At 39.3% G+C, this 23,488-nt stretch overlaps 2 protein-coding genes across 4 annotated transcripts in view; both read left to right on the top strand.

Annotated features, from left to right (window-relative positions):
- Window positions 1-23,488, top strand: part of LOC118645106 — a 392,389-nt gene that overhangs the window by 241,014 nt on the left and 127,887 nt on the right. The gene's annotated exons all lie outside the window — the stretch shown is intronic.
- LOC105840337 lies at window positions 9,616-13,447 on the top strand. Its single transcript, XM_012687241.3, has 4 exons — window positions 9,616-11,660; window positions 12,116-12,330; window positions 12,422-12,554; window positions 12,956-13,447. Exons 1-4 carry the CDS (start codon window positions 11,595-11,597, stop codon window positions 13,208-13,210), a joined length of 669 nt encoding a protein of 222 aa, XP_012542695.1. The 5' UTR covers window positions 9,616-11,594; the 3' UTR covers window positions 13,211-13,447.

Genomic DNA, 23,488 nt, shown 5'->3' with positions numbered 1-23,488 from the left:
ACAATTGTTTTGCCCGAAAACTTGAATTTTTAAGGCTTGACGTAAAGTGCTAATCGAATATCGACAGATCTATTTATTTGAACGCAATTCTCATATAGTTTCGGACGCGTACAATAAGTTTCTAAGAAGTTCCGGTAATATAATTAATTAAAACATTTTTTAAACAATTATTTTACCCGAAAAACTTGAATTTTGAAAGCTGGACGTGAAGTGCTTATTGAATATCGACAGATTTATTTATTTTAACGCAGTTTTCATATAGTTCCGGACGCGTACAATAATTTTTTAAAGAGTTCGCCAGAAAGTGAAAGTTTTGAAAATTGATTGAAAATTAACAGGTAACATTACATATAATATATTATAATTTTTAATTTATTTAAAGGGGATTAAGTATGGAGTGAAAGTATGTAAGAGTGATATTAAGAAACATGAAAATATGATATAATTACTAATTTGTGTTTAGAGAGAGAGAGAGAGGGGCGGAGGGTGGAGAGTGGGAGAGCGTGAGATAAAGACGAGGATTAAATAAGAAAGTAAAATGTAAGAGTAATATTGAACAGTATGAAAATAATATAATTAATATCATTAATAATATAATTAGTAATTTAGAGAGGGGGAGAAGGAGCGTGGGATAGAGAAGGGCATTAAATATGATAAAGTGTGTGAGAGTAATATTACAGAAGAAAAAAAAGTGCAATGTTCAATATAAAAATGCTAAGTGGCGCGGGCGAAGCGCGCGCATTGTTGTGTTCTAGTACATAAAAAAATGTATGGAACAGTAGATAGTCGTCATTATTTTTTTGCGAAAATTTCTCGGCTCTCCGAGACGTATTTTCAGCGAGCGTAGCTTTCTAAATATTTTATTCTTTTTCAAAAATATTTTTATAGATATATTGGTTTTTCACCGATCGCCTATATATTATTTATGTGTTTTATATGTATCAGTATACGAAAATGCCTATCTCACAAATTACGTGCTACCTGCATCTTTTGAGCATCGGCGACCGGTGCATCGCGAAATGAAGGAGGACCATGAGGAGAGGGTCAACCTTCTTTTGGTTGGTCGGCAACATGGAGCTTCACCGCAGGAAGCGGGGGGGAGAGAGAGAGAGAGACGATTTGACGGCGCATTAACTTTCAGTTAGCCGCGAACATAAAAGTATCGTAATTTTAATCGTAAAACCACCGTTTTGTATGACGAGTCTCCACCGATCTGCCGCCTCGCGGGGCCATCCGAGTCCGCCACCCTTTAACGTGATGCGGATAAATTCGTGCCGCGGGACCACCAAAGAGGCGATCGCGCCTCCGCTCGTGGTACACGGCACAATGAGCGTGAACCGCTCAAGAGCGCATTATAATGCGATCCGTTCATCAACCCGGTGGCAGAATTAACATCGAATTAAGTTCGCTGATCGACATGCGTCGCATGTTCTTAATGCTGTGTGAGTTCGTCGAAAGTCCAATAGACACTGATTAATTAAATCTGAATCGGTAAGATTCTTATTTCGTTAATGCAATCAGATTTCACGATTAATAAGATGGTATGGAATTGTGAAAGTGTTTTTTTATTAACGAATAACGATAAAAAAGTGCATATATGTAATGTCATTATTTTTAGCACTACAAAGCACTTTGCAAAACCTTAACCGGAGAAAGCGCGTTTTTATTATCATCTGTTGTGCGAAGAACAATTGAACTTTTAGAAAAGAACTTTAAAATTGCGAAGAAAGTATTCATTTGCTAAATCTTTTGTAGAAAACTTTGTTTCTTCTTTTTTTAAGGCCCTTCAGAATTTTATTTATATAATAATAAATATAACGGAGTCTGGTTTAAATATAAATAACTATAATGCCATTGCTGCGGTCAATATAGTTACGAGCGGTATGGGATTATCTTTTATCTCACAAAAAAATATCATTTAAACTGCAATTGATGTTTTTTTTATTTGAATTTAACTTGTATCGCTTTTCTACTTTGAAATTTATAATTTATAATAAAATAAAATTGGAAAATTTTAACTTGTGTTAATTTTTTTCTGGATGTGAAACATAAATTAAAATTTGATAAAATTAAAAGAATAAACGTAACATTTTACAAAAAAATAGACCAATTATATATGACAAAAGATTAAAATTTTTTCATATTTTACATAAAGCGTATTTTGGGACTTTTAATATAATTTTTCTGAATAATTTCTTTGAATAGTGATTTATGATAAAAAATTATAACAAAACATAAAAGTAAAAAAAATTGTATAAATTAATTTTAAAATGTGCAAAGTGTACGAGTTATTATTATTTGATAGTTTGCATGAAATAGAAGATTATATATTTTTGATTATAAGGTAGCAGGCTACAAAAAATTTAGACAAGTCGCGGATTGCGTATTACTGTCTTACGTAATAGAATGTCAAATATAAGAGGGATTTTAGAGAATCTTTAGACTCTTTTTTGCCTAGTTTCATTCTTACATTACTAAGCATATTTCAGCCTTGTGCTTGACAATTTTCGTTACAATATATTTATAAATTACGAAAAGGTTAAGAACGTTTTAACCTTATACAATGAAATACGAACATGTACTTACTTTCCAAGGTTAGAATTCACAAGGTTGCGTTTTAAGAATGTGTCCATGTTCCATGTTCGACACATAATAAATGACATACAATATAAAGGTTTGCCCGTCATAAATAATATTTTTAGATTTTCATTTTTTGGCTTAACAGTGCACTTTAGAATTGCCGTTTACTTTTCGCTTTATATGTATATGTACTCATAAATTTCTTACTATTCTTTTTTCAGTCTAGTCAGATTTTTTAGTTATTATTAGACAATTTTTTCCATATGAACGAAGTGTGGCTGAATTCCGGCACGCGTCCTTCTCGTGTTCCGGTTTCAATTTGTTTGGGGCTTTATGTCGAGGGATCCTCTTGGCTTTGTTCGAGCGTCGTTAAGACTCACGAGATGATAGAGTCATTTCAGAGACAATTTAACAAAAAATATAATGGAACGTTGTCAGAAATAATTTTTATGTCACGCGGCGATGCTGATTTTTATCGAAATAACGGCAGGTAGACAAACGAGAATGAACAGCACTGACTTGCACACATACAAGTATTAATAAAGAAAGAGGATAATACGAAAGTAAGCGCTGGTGATTGCGAGATTGGAATGATAAACAGAGTGATTGAAAGAAAACCGATGACAGAGCAGAAAGAGAGAGGTGAGGAATTAAAGCACGGCATGCTGAAGTGCTGTCGGAGAGGAATCAATAAGAGAACAGTTATAAAATTGATATAATTGAAAAACTTTTATTATTAAAATTTTTATTGTTTACATTTTTTAATAAAATCTTTTATTCTAGAGAATATAAAAAGTACTTAATGCTTACATGTCGCCAGTTTTTCGATTAAGAATCATGTTGAGAAACACGGAACGTCGACGTCCTGCGGAATAATGTCATCGAGAGAGATATAATGAGACGGTGTTGCAAATCCTCCCACTCCGATCTCACTTCGCTTCCCTGCGGGATCTTCGAGCATTTCCGTGTGTGGGAGGAAATGCTCGAAATTGGATACGTGGCGAACTTTCCAAGGGACCGTGCCCGCTCGAATGCCGTCTAATAAATAGCGCTATTGAATATTGAAGACCATTTGGTCGTCCTAAAACACTATAAATCGCGAAATTTGATACCTGATTGTCAGGCGGATGCATTTCTCTTCCTTTCGATCATATCGTTCTTCCGAGAGAATTGTGTGTTCTTGTATCGAATCATGGGAACATTATACAACTTTTAAATACACGATGTTAGGCATTATTGTCACGGGAATGTATATGTATTGTAATTTAAAAGTTTAGCAATACATTTAATAAATCAGAAGTGAAAACTCAGATTATTTTAGACGTGTATTAGTAATGTGGTTTTCTATTGTTTGTTTCGTGGATGCTTACACAAACTTTATACAAAAATTAGTGCGGCACAGATCATTATCTTTTGTAATTATAACTTGAAGCTGCAGCTTTCGAAGGTTCGGCCGAAACGGGGACCTGACACCGTTTGCCCGTGCGCCTAATATACCTCATTAAAATATCGTGTAATGTAGGTAATCTGATCTGATGTGGATCAAAATTGTATCGATCGACCATGGAAAATCGCAAAGTGATCCCTATCCGCGCACAAATTACTCCACTCCATAATCACCGTCTCGTAATTACGATCGGCTAAAATTTATCGTCTCTACCATCGTTACGTTATTTCGAGAGACTTGCATGTAATTAAATAATTGACGCAACGACGGAAAATCGCAAAGTGTTCCCTGCGCAATAAGAAATTATGCGCGAGCGCGTAATAACGATCGTCGACGCCGGGTTTCGCCGTGAGTCGCGTCGTTCGCGATAACGCGCGGAGTCTGCGATTAAAAATCAGACGAAGTCGCGCGCGAAGTGTACCGTGAAAAATCGTAAAGTGGTCCCACATCGCCGGGAATATCAGTCGAATATCTTCAAGCTTCTTGCGCGAGGTCTCTCCGCTTCCCGAGTCTCAATTAACGGATCGTTGAATGGCGTGTTTTTTTTTTAATCCTTCGCCGGTTAATTTTAATTTCCGCGTATCGCTAGTTTGCGGAAACCTATCATCATCCATTTCGACGATCGTTTGGCTAGCGAATCATGCAAGCGGCTTCGAGAAGCACGCACGCATTTTGCACACCGTTCGTGCACTTTCCTCGACCAAGCACGACCTTGCATCTACCCCGATCGGTATTCTCACGTGACTCACGCATACCTCAAATCGTAATTCACAATCACGAAAGTTAGAAAATACGTTCGCTTCAAGATTTTATCGTTGGAACAACAGTTGAGTTTAATATTCTTCTGGAAAAGTATCATAAGTGCCGTTATTAGTACATACAATTGCGTAGCTATAATGTCTGTCTCATCGGTTCTATCAAGAAATATTGAGGATCATATTATTTTCCATCATATATATTTGTATGTCATGCTCTTTTATTTAGTTCATCTCTGCAATTAATGCGATTTCTCACGCGAAGGATTTCTGCTATCTTGTTTTCCTTTATTTGTAATTTGGCGTGATCACGAATATCCATTTCTCACGAAAGGTGAATCAAAATGTTTTATTTTTTTCTTACGTCGACAGATTTAGATTGATCTCGAAGCAAGAACGGAAAATCGTTGGAAAATGATTAACGCATCGTTTATTATTATTATTACTAATACCGTATGCAGCACTTTTTATTGTACGATCTTTTAATTGAATTAAATTGAATGGAAAACGAAATAATTTTGGAAGTGTTTTTTTACAAGAATTTTACTGTAATAGTGCTAAACGTTCTATGAGCTTCCATTAAGGAAAAATGTAGACTAAACAAACGCGATTGCTGGTTTCTATAAGTATCACTAACGCCGGCACCCTTTCGATGATAGAAGCCTTCTTACAGCAATTTTCGGCACGGGGTCTTTTTGCTCCTTTTATGCGATCCAGATGTATCCGAAGTGGAACGGTGAGACGAGTTCTTACGTCGCGCCGCCAGCTTCTGGTACGTGTTAAGGTTAGCAGATGGCTTTCCAGGCCCAATGATCATAACTTTGAGCTTTCGTCTCGCCTGCTTTATGCAGTGCCTAATAGACGCTCGAACTTATTTATCGGCAACAGAACAGCGCCAATTACTCGTTCGCTCCTCGAAACGGCGTGTCAACTTTCTTATTATAACTTCACAATTATCATTCGCACCACGTTGAAATGTCGTCCACTTCCGTTCATTTATTCTATACTGAAAGTTTATATTAAACATGTGTGAATAAAACGCGTTTGAATTTAGCGACAAAAAGAGAAATTTCGCTTTGAAATATTTGCGTATACTGTTTCGCTGTTCGGATTATTTCTGCTTTATTCGTAGGTTTACAATCGGTGTACCGTTCAAGTGTGTTTACGCAAAACAAACATTCGCTTTTCACCCGGTCCGATGCAAATTAAGTCAATTTCACGGTAGCGAACTCATTGGATTTAACGTATGCATGCCAAAATCAACATCGGGGAAACGGAGCGGCGCCAGCGAGTTTTCCCCTAAAAGCGTAGTTCTATGGTCCCTCCTTCGAAAATAAATATTTGGTAAAACAATTGTAAAATCGGTCGGACCGATGCAGCTCCAATTTTCATCGCAAGGGTAGGTTAGAAAGTCGCAAAAGTTACGGGATCGCGCCGTCAAGAAACGTGCGTGTCGACAAAAAGGCAGTTTAAAGGCGGAAACTTCAAAAGGTTTTCTCCAAAAGGAGTGGTGGCCCTGAACAACGGCATCTTCTTTTGTGTGTATCTTTGTCTGCAGATCTGAACGGTTACAGTGCAGGCCTGCTGCATCCCATATAGTTGCACCCCCTGCTAATTCTTACCTTTGAAAAATGCGACTAAGCTACGACGATTGGCCACAAGTTTGCAAAAATATCTATTTTGCAAACGATTGTGAAAGTAGACTTGTTCTCCTCTTAAAAGTTTTCTCCTTGAAGTTTTTCTCTTACGTTAAATATACAGTTACGAATCTAATTGGCCGGACCAGGAATTCCAGAATTTACCTTATTTTGTAAATTACAGTATCTTTTGAAAGTTTAAAAGATTTATTTCAAACTTTAAACTGCTGATTTTACTTTATATCGGTTTTCACCTGTTTTGACTTACGTTGCAAAAGATGGTGAAATTAGCGGAATAACATCAAAGAAACAAGACTGTTTAATATAAATCAAAGCATATTTTTGAAGGAAGTGTGTCTCACTGTACTGGCACAGGGATTATCACCTCCAACAAAGTTTTCTCTAAAAATTTATATATAATATTTAATGTACAAAATATTTTATAAATACTTTCCTATATCCGGACATTTAGTTTTATAACTATATGTTTGCGAGTAACGTGAATTTTTTAAATGATACCTTTAATAAAAAATTGGCAATTAAAATTATTGCTTTCTGAAATGAGGATGATATATCAAGAGTCCTTAGAAGATGGGTATAAGGTTCCTAAAAATTTTCTAACATTTCCACGAGATTTTCACACCTACAACTTGTGAAAGGCGTTTCAGCAATAATTCCGGCGTTTCGATGGTAGGCGGGGCGGTCGAAGCGCTTTTGGATCCGCGTGCTGCAAAGTGCACGAAAAGTTAATTGAAGCCGCTGCTTTTCACCGGCCCGACTGTACAATAGTCGATTGTCCGTACGTCGGCGGCGTGCCTGTGCGAGGGGTGTTTTATTATGGGGGCTTGTGCCGGCGGAGTCTCTGGCGGCCAGACACTTACCACCGTGACAGAGTTCTCGAGGATCGAGACGCCGAGATGCCTCAAGAATATTCATTTGAACGACGGCATGAAATCGAGGGGTGTGCAACGGGTAATTCACAGCTACAACTAGAGAAGAGGGCCCTCGTGAAATCTATTAAATCCCTCGAATATGCTCCTTCGTACGCCCGTTTTTACGGTTGTCAGCGAAATTTAGCGGAATTACTTAAAATTAATTACGTAATTGCATAAAAGTGGCGAATAATATAAGTGATATATTTGCGAATATTCTTTTCTCTGTTCGAGCTTTCAGCTTTCTTTCTTTTGACTTAAACGTAATGCGTTATCTGATTAATGTCTCATGTTTAAGATTATTCTTACACCACAAAATCAAAATAGCAAAAGCAAAATACATTAATAGTGAGAGTATACTCCAAATCTTAGAGCAGTCGAGTTAAATTGGGGCGCGTTATTTGCTGGAGCGAAGATATCGAGTGTTTACCCCTGATTACCCCCGGTAAAATTTCACGTACGTGTATCACTTACGAGGAAAGCTTGCTATCGTGCTGCTGAATACTCTCTCTCTCTCTCTGTCTCTGATCGGAGAAACGGTTGCGACAAAAGTGCGCTCGGTGCAAGCGAAGAGCTGCGGGTCGTGCGAGTCAAATCGCCGACAAGGCGGCGGCACAAGTTTCGTCTAGTGGTCGATAATTCTCCTATGGCGGTCATGCGTATCGCGATATTCATCCACAGGTCAATACTTGTCGGGCTACTTAAGGCATATCCATGTGTCGGGACAGTCGCGCGACCGGAGGACTGCATAGAGGGTACCGTCGCTGCGACGAATTGAAGATTTCACGGGGACCGATGCGGCTTTTGCGGGCTTCTCCGCCCACGAAGATACGTGCTGTCCTGCGTTTTACAATGTGCCTTCGTTAAGATGGACCAGCTGCACGATGCATAAAAATAACCGCCAGTTGAATTTCATTAAAATTTTCAAAGAGAAGGACCGATGCGAATGCGAATGGACATTTACTCATGCATCGTTCGATGAGTTTAAATATGTTAACATGAATTATATGTATAACTTTCATTATAATTTTAATTATGAGATACAGATATTGTGCTATTGAAGAGTACATATTGAATAGACTTTCGCGTTGAATCTTGATGATAGTATATTTTATATATATTTTATAATAGCATATTTTAGAAAAGAAAAAGAATAAAAAATGTACTTTTCATGTATAATATGTATAATACGCGTGTGTGTGTTGTGTACAATTGGAGTGGATTATAGAATGAATACAAAGTTGTTGTCGGCTTCCGATATCGAGAGTTCTATAGCATTCGAGATTTTTCGGCGCTGCGCAACGTGCGACATCGCAAATCCCTTTTTTTTTATTTTTCTCGAAGAATCGTAACGAAAACGCAGAAGACGGCAGATGACGACCGACCTGATTAGACTCGGTGCGGTTTAAAAGGGAGACGAAGATGCCCGGGACCGTCACGGATTTCGAATCGGCATTCAGCCGATTTCCGCGCGGCTTGGAAACGGTGATTTCGCCACGTAAACAGGAGCACCTCGAGATAGAGAGCACGAAGAGAGTTGGTTTAAATTCCTTTCAGGTGACTTCCCTCGGACGGATTCACTCTGGTCGTTAGCAGATGCGATCCGCTTGTGATTCGGCCGGGTTTCGTGATTTTTCACGGTTTCAGCAGGCAAGAGAAATGTCTGGCCATAATATGTCTTTGTACTCGCGGTGCACATGTGATTTCGTTCGAGCATTGTGCCGGAAGTCAGTGGTCTGGTTGCGTCGCCGAAGGCTTCTTCCTAGATACGTGATCTTTTTATATACCTTTGGAATTTATGTTTTTAAAAAACCGTGCAGCTGTACCTTACAATTTTTGTTATTCAACTGCTATCTTTTACTGAAATGTAATACATACACAAACATATTGTCTGTAAAAAATAATATATAATGAAAGTTTATATTGATGTACAGTAAGTATAATTTTATTCATATGTATGTGTGGAAATTGTCTTGCTGCAAGCAAGTAATTTTAAAAATTCAAACAGTTCGACCATGCCTGCAGTTCGAAAAGATTAAACTGTTTGATGAGTTTGATTTGGAGATTCGAAAAGTCTGAACTATTCAATCGCTTGACGTTTTCGAGCACTATTTCCCTTGCCGATCAGATATAATTCAGATATCAGATATAATTTTTTTACTTTTGCAGTAGTGCACTAAAAATAATTACTTATGTCTACTCTTGTGAAAAATAAATTCTATGGGATTAAACAAAAAAAACAATAATAACCACTGATTATACTAATAATCTATTATAAAATCTTAGCCAAAGTCAATCAACATTTGCTTTTTTATTTTGTACTTGATACAATCTGATATTTACACAATTTCTTCCCATGCTATTACTCTACATTTGATATCGTGAATACACTCTTCATGATCTTATTATCGGGAAGAAATAAAACAGATATATGACCATACCTCGCGGACAGTCGACCAGAATGCAATTTCTTCGTGGCGCCTGCATACATTACCATGCATTGCATTTTACGTTACGAGTATATACACGTGCCTAACTCTTTTTATATACGAACGCGCTTATATACGAGACTATGAGGATAATTCAGTGATTGTAAGAGCCAATGCGAAGTTACTTTCGATCGAAGTGCCTCTCGTCGAAAGGCATTCGAGCGCGAACAGCGAGATTAAATCAAACGTATAAGTTTGCACATCGATAAAAGAATTTTTTCGCGCCGCTCTACAAGCTGGGCACGCGCGTTTTATTGGCATTAATAAATTTCGTAGAACGCAGAGGCGTATGGAAATCGCGCGGACCTCACTCGTTAGTACGTGAAAATTTAGCGCGGTAATCTGATAGCGGCATTCGGATGATGACGGCGCTATCGCCGGTGAAAAGCTGACAAATCGCTCTCGTGGATCGTCAATCAAAATCATTCTCATTCAGGCGTTATACGAGCGTCTGATTTGCATTAATAAATTTCGCCGCGCGCACACCGGAAACCGCGGCGTGAAAATTTATGACGGTGATTTTGCGGATCTCGTGGCAGTGCTCGTGAAAAACCGTTGCCGCGGAAGAAATATTCGTATTCTTCTCGTCGTCTCGCCGGTAAATATTCCGCTCGGTTTCGCATTCGACGCAAAACGGATTTTCGTTATTAAATCACATCAAGCAAATGGAAAAATTTATCTCGGGATTGGATCGCGCGGTGTCATCGGGGACACTTTTACGTGAACATTTTAGGTCCGGGATTACGAAGTGCATGTAAGATGGATCTCTTTATGATCTTTTTCAAGAACTTTATAGTAAATTCTCACAATTCTCCAAGGTTTTCCGCAAGCGTTCTCGTCGTGAATAAATAAATAAATCGTCGTGACTCTCGCGCGGCGGAGATCGTGAAGCTCCTTGTTCGTGTGATTTAGGAAACGGCTGGGGGATGTTAAAATAATTCAGTGATTGTCGTATCAAAAGGTGAGAGAAAGAAAGAGAGAAGGACAGAGTGAGACAAGTCCGTGTTGTTTGCAAATCAGCAAAGTGCATAATTAATGACACGTGACCTTTTATGGAGAGTCCCTTTATGGAGTGTTGTGTTTTGACTCGACTGTCCATAAGGTTATCGTTGGAAAACGTAATTTATCCTACGAGACGGTGTTGACCTGCGATACAATAGTTATTAATCATCCTTTAACCGCAGATTAAATTGCGATTTATATCTCGGCAAATGCGTGGAATTGCCTCGTTAATGTAACTCAAGGAGACCTAGCGACATTCGAAAGGAAATTGACGCGCACAGTGGGTGCTTTACAAAAGTAATAAGCACAGGCGTATTATCTTTTTTTGCAATAACTTTACCTTATGCAGTATTAACGCAAAAGATTGATAATGGAAAGGCATGAAAGGAGAGCAATTAATAAAACTTTTCCATTTATTTGTTAAATAATAAAGAATTAATCTAAAGAAAATGCAACGATCGAAATAATTGGAAAAACACGCTTGTCACGAAAGAACTTGAGAAAGAGACGGTACCATACACAGGCAAATACATTTAGAAACATTAAAATGTTTGTTTATCTTCTTTCTGTAAATTTGTTTCTCGAAAACACCTTGAAACGCGAGTCAATAGAATTCTTAACACGGCACTGTCCATTGTTACAGCGAATAATAATATTGGGAAATCGTTACAAAGCCGCTCGATCGAGCAGTCACTCGAAATAGATTCGTTCGCGTACATCATCCAAAACTGTCGTACCGTAGAAAGCCAAGAATGAGTGTGCTACAATTTGCGGAAGAATTTACGCGTCTAGTTATTCGTTACATGAGAACATCGAATGTAAGTATTCGTTCGATTAAAAGCTACGTTATAAAATGTAGTCGGTATACAAATGTCAATGTGAACGATTGCTATTTGTATGTATGTGTATGTTTGCATACATATGTATACGCTCTAAATCGGAATCAGTATGTTATTCACTGTAAGACGGTGAATATTTTTGATTTCAGTGTTATACTTGTAATTATATCAATCAGTGATATATGTATTGTCTTTCAGTGATACTAGATTCATTTCAATTAATATGAGTTTGCTTTTTAATTGGAATTACCAATAGATAATGAATAGTCATAAAATGTCATTGTCAGATGATAATTATAAATATAACATTGCGACTCAGTAAGATTTTACCGATTTGGATTTAAAGAGTATGTATGTTCGATGAATACAAGTTACTGCATTTACTGCATTTATAAAATTTTTCATAATTTGTGAATATTACGCGTGCATTTTAGAATCCAGACGATCCACCGTCGAATGTCATTATGCCTTTAAATAATGAACAAATAGTGTTCACCATACAACGCGTGCTTGACGTACTCCAAATAAAGGAGTTCGAAAACAAGAATGATAATAATCTGTTAGAAACATCCATTGGCACAAGCGTTATAAATCTAGAATCCTCGATTGTAAACATCAAACGTGAATTAAATATTGAGGATACATGCAGGTTATTTTGAAACTTTAATATATATATATATATATATATATATACATGATTTACAATATTATTTATAAGTATATATTTTTTACGATAACAGTGTTACGTTTAGATGTTCTGAGAATGTTCAATATGTTTTCACTAGTGATGATTCTTCTGTTTCTGACATCTCACAATCAATTATTAAGAAAGAACGAGAGAATTTTTTCATTACATTACAAAACGGAAAGAAGGTAAATTTTATTTATTGTTATCGTATTATTTTTATTAAATATCCATTGTTGATGAATAAATTAATTTTTACAAAGATACACTGAGAAAAAAGTTGTTAATTTGACTAAATTTTTCAACTTGATTAAATTTCTTCAATTCAAGCATTAATGTATTTTATTCAAATATATACATACTTGAATAGAAGTTCAAATAATTTATGTATTTAAGTTAAATGAATAAAATACTTGAATTGAATAAATTTAATCAAGTTGAAAAATTTAGTCAAATTAACAATATTTTTTTCTCAGTTATATATGTGTATATATATATATATATATATATATATATATATATATATATTCACTAAATTAATTTTGATTATATAACATGTTATTAATTCTAATTTGTCATTTATTTGTAGATCATTTCACAATCAAATCCTGCAAAGTACATTAGTAACATTAGCAGGGCAGACATTTTTGATCGCGGGGAAGACCAAAATAGAACTAAAGACCAGGAAGATATTATAAATGCTAAACAACATAATTTATTAGGAAATTTTATGCCGGTAGCAAACGAAATACGAAAGTCTGCTTTGGACATTATGGAAAAATTGACCGAAATACGAAAGTCTGCTACAAATATTGTAGTAATGCTCAATAATCTAGAAATATAATTTTAAATGTAGCTGAAGGCAGCAGCCAAAGGCAGCAGCCAAACGCCGAGCGGCTAGGGCCGAACGTCATATAAGCGTTTCTAGGGGACACCATTCAATCAAACGTTAAAAATTCCCTGGTTATGAGATTTTTAACGAACTTTGAAAAATTTGCATAGAGTTTAGTCATTATAATACATAATCGATCATTTCCGACAGGACTTTAATTTACCAATTGTAATAAATTTTTTAAACTAATTTTTATCGTTTTTTGCTTCTCACGCCTAAACGCAATGTACGATTTCCTCCAAATTTGGCTGGAAATATCTTTTCGTAACGTACAATCGACTGATCGATCATTCGCGAGAGGACGTGCATTTGCCTAATTGTTATAAATATTTAAAAAATTAATTTTCATCGTTTTTTGCGCCTCACGCCTAAATGATATACTTTGGCAATAAATCTTTATCGATCATTCGTCAATTCATATTCTGAGATTTTTTGAGATTTTTCTCGATTACACGCTTAGAATTGTAAAAACTAAAATGTGGTATTATTTATTTTGACTAAAATGATAGTTTTATTATGTTTTGAGGTTTGTAAAGGGGGTTCATCATGATAAATTTTATCCAAAAACTTTAGGAATACTGTGGATTACGAATACGATATGTTTTCTTCCGTGTTGTAAAAGTCCACAACGCATTATAATAAATCTTATTCGCACGCCATAAATTTACAGCTTTATACGGATGATGGACCGTCGTTGCAGCATGGGAAATTTGAATGGATTGTCGTGAGCGATACATCACGCTGGTAATTCTCCAGAATCGTTCTGGAAAATCGTTCCGCAAAAACGACCGAAACCATAAACTACTCGTGAGCTTAACCCTTTCAAGTGTGTGATATCAATCTCCAGGCCAATGGTAAATATTGTGATAGCGTGATCGCGTCCAATTTCGACCTTTCCTTTACAGCAGGGAAAATAGAAAATTAAGCACACAAGATGCGATTGTTCTTATAATTCTCTGCGGCACGGTTTTCAATTTGAAAATTATTATTACATTAGGGACAAAGAGAGGCTTAAGGAAATGTTTGTTGCTTAAGGAGAGAGTAACAAGCAGATGTTATAAAGAAATATTTTCATTAAGCTTGTAGTTTTTGTGTCTTAGTACGATAATCACGCCACCGGTGTTAACTGATAATTAAATTTTTTACTCGAACTCGCGCTACGCGAAGTAATTTAAATTGCTGACTCTTGACTTTCTACGGCGCGCAGCAGAGTCCCCCGCTAGGGAATCTCTGATGGAGTGTTAAAAGCGGTATCGAAGCGCCATGAAAAATTCGTTTGTAAATTATGTACCCGTTATGCGCGATAATACCTAACTAAATGAAAGTCCTTGAAATACAATTATGCGCAACAGTTTCGCATCGAATAGAGAAGTACGAGATTAATATACGATGATTTTGCATTATGCGCGATGCGTGTAATGATACGCTCTGAATAGACTCTTTTGCATGAAATGATGAGATCATTATTCTCGTATTATCGCTTTAACGTACTGCAACTTGTCGATTGTCCTGAAAATAATTTTCAATGATCGGAAATAAATTTGTGTAGAATTCTAGGGGCGATGTCGCACATTGCAATATGTAACAGTGTTTTAGAATAAAGCATGAATAGGATTGTCGTTCATGTTCTCTCGCGCTCTCCTCTTACTTGGAAAGCCGGGTTCGCCGAATGGGTGTAGACGCTTTGGAATTGGATAATTTGAAATTGAAATTACGACATGGAATCCCGACAACGATTTGGCCTCCATGAAGAAGAGGGCGAATACCACCTCCCGGTCGCTAGCTCGTTCTCTCGTCTCTGCTTTCTATCTCTTCTCGCGCGCGTTCGCTGCGTTCTGGTTCCTTTTTTCTTTCCCCACGCCCGTCGACTGGCAAAAGGCGAGCATCCATTGTTTCGGCGCAACGTTTATTTCGTTGGAAACAAATGACCAGGCGCATAAAGACGGTAACAAAAAACCGGTGGTTCCTTCGTTAAAACTAATATATGTCACCATTATTTTTAATAACGCAAAAAAGGCAAGAACCCCCATCATTGCCGGAGTGGAAGCTGCTGCTGTCGCTGACGCTTGTCGCGGGCGCTTTCCGTCACTTTTGCTTCTTTTACGTACGTTCGTTGAGCTTAACGAGGGTTGACAGACCGGCGACTAAAGGCCTCTATCATTACGTTCTCGAATTTCGCAATTTCTGGATTTCCTAGTTATCTCCTTCAAAAGTTACGAGTTGATTGACAGTTTATTACATTGCGTAATTTAAATTGTATATTTGTCGAACAAAAGATAATAACAGTATCTCGATTATGACCAGTCCTTTATTAATTTTTGACACTAAAGAGTTCGTTCACGTCGCGAGTGTTTTTGACCACGTAATGCAACGTAAAATTGCTTCATCGTCCTCGCAAAAATTCGACCGAAAATTCTCTGACGGCCTTCTCTCGTGCGCTCAAAGCGCGCGCAATAATTACACGCTGGATTACGGTCAATTAATGCGCTAATTGCGGATGGACTCGCGACAGCGTGTGCGACGCGCACGCATAAAATTCTCCCGCCACCCAGCGCGCAATTAATTTCCATTCCGGCGGGATTGGGAATGAGATTTTTTTTTCGCGCGGTTACCGCCGCACAGGGAGGCGCAGTTCCTATTGCTAAGACATACTTTCACGTCTCAATTAAGACGGGACCGCGGGACCGACGCGTTACAGTGTCGCGTGTAATCCGGATTAATCTGTTTAATGGCCTTCGCACGCAAGAATACGGCGGCGTTGCTCGCGCAATTGCGATCGACGTTCGCGGTACCGCAACTGGTACGCTCGATCCCGGGGGGCGCTTCGAGAATTGTTCGCAAAGCTTCACGACGTACGGACAAAATGAGAAGTCACTTACTCGGTAACGATTGAATGACTAGTCATCAAAAATAATTATTTGCGCAGATAATATATTTGCTTGCCTCTCGAGAAAGTGTATTACGATGAAGGAATTAAGAATACTAACGTTACATCTTTAGACATTCTTCTCCGTTTTGTATAGATTTGAGAAGATGAATTAAAGGTTTTGAAAGGTTTAAGATCAATGTAAAACAGAGATACCATAGAGTCTACAATACTTAAAAAAAAACTGAAACAAAACAGATTTTTAAATAATTTTAACATATATAATTACAGTAAGAAATGGGTACAATAATGATTATTAATAAAGTTATAAAGCGCAAAAATTAACCAAACCATCTGAAAACAAAGCTTGATCACTTAAAAGCGTAAAAATATGTAAAAATATCAGTAATCTTGTTGACCCTTAAAGCTCCGATACGAGACTCGTTGCAAAATAATCTTCAAAGTGCATATTATTTTTCAAAAATTAATATGATTAAGCAATTTTTATCGCGTCTCTGTGCCGGGTTGGTCCCTTGAGCAATGTAAGAGCGGAATCAAGCTTCTCGACTCGGTGCACGTGCCGGCCGGTAATTGCGGCGCGATGCAGAAGGTGTGTCCGTCCTTTGCATGCGTGCAACGGCGCCAGCCTTGACGCGGATGATTAAGTGCATTTGTCAGGAGTTTATCGACGTCGTACCGCGTGGTCCTCCTTTGCCCGATCGGTTCCGAGTGATCCTCCTGCCGGCAGATTTCATCAACGTCAAAATGTAGCTGATTCAGGAACGACGCCGACGATGCAATCGCCGGTAACGATGGTACGGGCGCGATCATGAAATTCCTGACGAGAACAACCACCCTTTGCTTTAAGCGTTTTTCCATTAAAAGTATATATCTTCAATATCTGAGTGCTGCCTTCGCGAGTATACGAAACGTGAAACGCCAACCGGCGTGGCATTTAAATGTACAGTTTTTTGGGGCAAATGTCAGCACGATCTTGGAATCGCACTATCGACGTATGTCTTTCGATGTGTGGTTGTGATTTTTATTGTTGACTCTTCCGATACACACGCGCGGGGAAAGCGAATATCGGCGACTTTTTTTGTCTGCGTCATTCGTGATTGCTTCTATCGTACGTGGTAACATTAGCCATTGCATCGGAGCCGAGATACGTCGTCCGGCAACCTTGGTACCGCGGTGTATATCTGCCTCGTAAATCTTATTTCTTACAATTACTTTGACGTGCGTCGAAGAGCGGCGCCGAAGGCGCCAATGCGCAATCCACTTTTTACTGAATCTTTCTCAATCACCACGTATGTGCTACGTTCGAGATCGGAGGCACGAAGAGAGCTATTGATGCGCGAGGATTGCACGGACCCGGGGGGAAAATTTATCGAGAGTGAGGGGGACGGGGGGGGGGATTACGCGAGGGTGGGAACGCGGAGCAACGCTCGCGTGCTGCGCTCCCATTGATTTTTACGTTTCCATTGATTTTCACTTGAACGCGCGAACGAACTCGATACCGCCGTGCCTCTAGGACACTTTTCGTTAAAACAACTCTCAAGAGTAACAAACAAAATTCGCTCCGATACGTATCGATGATACACGCTTCGCTACGCGGTCACAGAATTTTTTTTTCCGTCCAAATGGATATTGGTAATTGATGTAAATTGCAACGATCCAAATCGCCGTCGAGATAAATCGCTGGAATAAAAACGTGTATATCTAATACTGTATTTAATTGAACACTTTGCAATATAGAGATTGGAAAATAATTTCAAATTAGGTGTTGAAGTAGAAAGTGAATTTTGTTATCCATTTAGAGTTAACAGTTGAGTGGATTTAATTTGAATCTTTATAAGAAAGCACACGTTTTTGTAAGTGAAGCAAGTATAAATATACAACATTGACGATGGTACCGAGTATATCGCGAGTGAATTTCGATCTCTGCCAGGTGTGATCTTGATGAGTCGCGTTATGGGGGCGTTGTGTGTTCACATGAATTTCCATAATAGCCCCTCTCATGCGGGTGTATTCACATTGGACGATCTATTCATATTAGTTAAGTCTGGTACACGTCCCACCCGCCGGTGGTCGCGTGTGAAAGATTTAGAATCTCGTCATCGTCGGTTGAGCTCTTCATTGAAGCAACGTGAGCGTGTTCGCTGACTCAAGGTATTATAAAAATGTTTACTATGTTTGTGGCTGGAGATTCTCTTTCGGTCAGAAGCTTTCACTTTAACCCAAAGTATCATCTAATAATTTTTGAAATACTTGTGTTTAATTTGAAGATTAAAAATTTCATTGTATTCTCATTACTAGTTTTTAATATGGCCATGTGAACGCGTATTTTCCACGTTGAGGAAGCAACGTCGCGTCGTCTCGCAGGGTTTGAAGAAGCGCCAAGATGCGGTGATAGCGGCGAGCTTCGCATAGCAGCTGTTACCGGTGTGATAGCGTAAGGCAAGGGTTTAATGTACCTCGAGGCCGACGTGAACGTCAGTATACTTGCCTATCCTTACGTTGTTGCTGTTTACCCTCCACGCGCGGCATATGGCGCACAATGATTTTTCCCTTACGATAATTATGCGAAACCATCTATCCGCGCAAAGGACACCGCTTGCGTCTCGCGTACGTGTCCTTTCTACCTTCTCTCGCGTTACCCCGTTTTACGTATGGAACCTCGTTACGCATGCACGGAAGAAAATTGCATCACCGAGCGATCGACCTGCTCAAGGTGAGTATAATGTGCGCGGAGTAGTTCGAAGATTGCCCATCTGCTCCACTACTAATGGGGTACCGCCAGTGCAGAAATCACGTGAACGACGTATGATTTCAAGATGGCTCGCTCATTATTTTCCAGTGCGTAGCTTAAAGAAAGAAAAAAGATGATAAAACACGTACAATTTACACGTACTTTATTCCTGTTCTTCCACTAAGCGTACGTTTTATCTTGTCAAGTGACGTGTAAATTTACTTTCGAAAAACAATAAAAGCTGGCTTTAGGGGATCAAAATATAATCTTTCAAAAACGCACACACCTACGAGGGTGTTACTCAATTGTTTCCCGGTTGACCTGGCGCATTCTCTAACGAGACAGTGAAAAAACGCAACGAACAATGGCGAGCGATTTCTCCCTTCTCCTCCTCCTCCTCTTCCTCGTACTAGTAGTAGATCCGGCAGCCTCGAGTACGAGCCAGGCACCTAAATCACACCCAATGTCAACGGGTCAACAATGCCCGTCACGCGCATCCATCTTATTAACGAATGTTAATCATGTCTTCAGCAACGCGTCGTCCGGGTATTACCTCCGCGGCCACCACGGTGGAGCATTGTTCAGGTCGAGCTTAACCGAACGAAATGTAACCCACCCCCTCGGTTCCCTTGTAATAAGATACTCGCCATCTTCGTATGTAAATGCTGGCCATTTATTACGTTCTTAGTTGAATGATTGGGCTTTTTGTGGGAATCCCCTCCCTCCCCCTCCTTCGTGACAAAGCCGAGATCATCACTTAGAACGCCCGTGGATAAGATTAGGAAATAATATTCGCAAAATTTTCTAATTTTGAAAACCGTGAGGAAAGAAGGAAAGATGGAACGTGTTGATTCAATTGATTAACGTTTGATTATTGTAGTAAAAAGAATTTTCTTTTCTAGAAATTTTAATTTAATTTTTATAAATTTGTGTCATCACACACAAAACAGGTATTATAATCTTAATGAACTGCGCACCATCAACTTTGTTGACCTGTTATTGAAAATATTTATATACATGTGAGCTAAATTGGCTAAAGGTTCTAAGTACTTTTTTTATGTACACAAGTGGCCTTGTTGAGGATAAAAATAATTCTTTGCGAGTGTTGTCGTATGTAAAGCGCATGTGAACGATTTATGCTCTCAAGCGGTTGATCATATGAGCACAATGCTGAAATGGCAGGCGTATACGCGAGTGGATTTTTTAAAAAGTCGCTAATTAAACACGAGGCGAACTTTGACTTCGTGGTACAAAAATTTTTCATGTGTCCGTGTAAGATGCAAGGTTTATATCTGCATGCTCGTGTCCACAGTTTCGCGATTCTGATGCACGAACAGGTTTGATGAGGAATATTAACAGCGAGAGACTTCTTGGAAATTAAGAACGTCTCGTAAAGATAAATGATCCACTGATTGATAAATTCAATAAATTCTCGATGAAACGCTCGAATGATTTTTTTCGCCTTTTTCAAAATGTATGTACATATACGTCATAAGATAGCTCTAAGAAGCACGTAGAATATGTGGTTGTTTATACATTTTTTGTTATTATTTTTGTAAAATTATATTTTGAAATAACAGAAAGTTTTAATTCTCTCGTTGACGTGTGAATTCGCGGCCTATCAGTCAGCAAACGAGTTCCATCCGAGAATTTGTTCGGGACACGCGAGCGTTTTGTCTTTGGGGCATCATTCAGCAGGAGACCTTTCGGTACTCAAAAGGAGTAGGTATTTGGCTTGGCTCAAGCGCACCCACGTTCCCTCCGTCTGGAGGAGCGAATGGTTCTAGAGACGTTTTATGTTTTATGCGAGTTGTGCAGCTGCCCGTTACCGACACCCCCGCAACTCAATATTCAAATTAGCGGACGGGACTCTCGTCCTCCCTCCCAGCCCCTACCTTTTCGTCCGCCCCCCTATGTGCATTCGCGTAATGAGAAAAAAGACGTGGGCTTCGCGAAATATTATCATAATGACGTTCGACTGTAGGTGTAAAGTACCGCAAAAAAATAACGAAACGCCGTCTGTATATAATGTAACTCGGAGGTAAAATATGCCGATTGCGTCTTTTTCTGGTCACTTGTGGCCAATTAATTCGTTGTAATCGCTGCCTTAAATTTAAATCAATTTACATTTGAGACTCGTTGCGTTGACTTATATACTTTGAGCGTTTCTTTCGCTTTCTTTTGAAATTAAGATAAGCTAAGCCAAGATCAGAGCTCACACGTAGCTCGATTTTCCTACCAACCGTCAAACTTCTTTCGAGGTAACGTGTCGCTCGACTTTCGTCGCTTTATGGTGCGACATCGTCCCCGGACGATTAGAGTCGATCCAGAATGGAGAAAGGAAGGGGCAGCTGCGTTCTACTGCGTTTAGTTAAGCTCCGCAGTGTTAAAGTAGGACGAAACGACGTTTACGACGCGCGACCGGTGTCAGGCAGCAGGGCGAGAAAGGGTGTTAGTTTCACTTGGGTGGTCTCGCGACTTCTTCAGGATTAATCGGCGACGTCTCCGGGACGCAATATATAAATTGGGCTGCACGGCCGTCCCTTCCACGATCCCCGGTCTCACTCGCAGGATTACAAATGCCTGGTCCTTCGGTCCTTAGCATCATTGTAGATGGATATCTCTCGTGCGCCGCCGAAGGATTGCTTCTGGTCTTGCTTCGACTTTGATCGAACTACCCGACTCTCTCGGGAAAGGTACGCCGTAGCGTGGCTTTACGTGCATGGCGCTTTTTTTCAAGACAGGAATCTCGCATTAGTCATGTTACAGCATTCCGAGACAAAGCGGTCAATCGATCATTCAAATTTTTGAACGTAATCCACCGTTTCGACGAGGAATTTTGTTGTCCGGGATGCTGTTCAGAAGCTGATCCCCCCTCACTAAAGGTACCTTATAAATCTGAGAAATTTTTACGCCGCTGAAATGAAAAGCTACATTCGTTTTAATTTTATTTTTTGACTCGAAATTTTTCTTACCTTCCGTCGCGAAGAAATGAACGTTCGATATTAGAACTGCATTCTCACGACGTTTCGTGAAGATGATCGTTATCGAGCTATCGAAAACTGTCATGGATCATCGATCCGGTGCGGTAGCCCCGGTATCGCAATCTAATCCGAGATTCATACCGCGTCCTCCGCGACGTTAATCCTACGGGACCTAAGCGCACGGAATATCGTCGCCCCTTTTCGTCCCGCGTTGAAAATTACCATCTAGTCACCATTCTCGACGTGCGCCACTATCAATAATGTATCCCCGAGGTCAAGTCACTGCCCGACCGTCGGTTGCCGGTACGCATCTATCTCGCATTCTCCTCTGCAACGTGTTCCCTTTCTGTTATCTACATATGCATTCTAGTGTGTATTTCTTTACAAAATTTATTCCCCCAAGAGAACGAGAGAAGTTCAGCATTTACGATCTCTCTTTGCAACGGAGGTCATTTTTTTTCGTATGGAACGTGGCTTCTCTTCTCCTTGCTCTCTACGAGAACTCGTTATTCCTGGAGGGACTTAAGATTTTACATTTTATATCTCAGATAATCAACTGACGCAATGAATATTACCGCAAGATTGAGATTCAAGACCTACATAGCCAGAATAATTGAATTTCGTTTAATACCAATAACGTCGAAATACCGCGACAAAAGATCCTTGCGAAATGTGCGCCCTTCTCACACGCGGTCCGGCATATTAACATAATAAATTAAATTATAATCCTCTTACGGTCGCATTCGTCTCGCGCGCTCAGGTGCCAGAGCCCGTTTCCTTCTTCGCACCCCCCCCTACTTGCCCCCTCTGCGTCTATTCGAGTCGCACGCAATCGGCTTCGGCCATAAAGTTGCACGGCCCGCTGGCGATACGACACGCCGCGGGACAGCGCCAAGAAGTGTACAATGCTGTGTACCTCGTGTCTGTGGAACACGACATGCCCATGCAGTGTCCAACAAATGACGGGACCGTCGTGTGTGGTCCCACCTGCGTGGGTGTCTCTCTCTTTCTCCCTTTCTCTCTTACCTCGCGAGGCCTCCCCCGACCCGGGGATGTATCTCTCGGGCTTGGGCCCTATCTACGTTGGTCCACCTTGTCGGGACACGGACATGGATCTCACGAGGATCTCCTCGCCTCCGATCCGATATCCGTCTATGTATGAAAATCGGAGAGAAAACGGTGCCAGAGAGAGGCGTGCACGGGTCACTGAATAATCGCTTCCAAGAGCGCCAAGTATACCGAGAAAAATTTTGCGATTTATCATTTGCGTTAAGCTTGGATAAATTGATAAGTTTTTGATGTAACTAAATAATTAATATCAAAGTATTTCAACATCTGAAGCATAGTCACGATTTTTTTAAACATGATCTAATACAAACGTGAGAATATTAATAATTTTCTTTCATGACCGTGTCGGAGATTTATTGAGGGAAAGGAGAAAAGTCTTCTCTAATGCTCAAATAGAGAAAATATAAGAGGAAACCATTTCCGCGTGGGTGCCTGAATAATCGCGGCACTAAGGTTCACACTGGCTGAAAAGATCGCCTGTGACACTTTTTGCTTTTCTATTATATCTGACCATGCTGCAGTAAAAGAGGCAATTTATATTAGTTAAAGGGCAATTTATA

This window comes from Monomorium pharaonis, chromosome 4 (assembly GCF_013373865.1).
Source record: "Monomorium pharaonis isolate MP-MQ-018 chromosome 4, ASM1337386v2, whole genome shotgun sequence".
Taxonomy (NCBI): Eukaryota; Metazoa; Arthropoda; class Insecta; order Hymenoptera; family Formicidae; genus Monomorium; species Monomorium pharaonis.
Note: the sequence above shows the minus strand (reverse complement) of the source record. Positions and strands in the feature narration are given on the sequence as shown.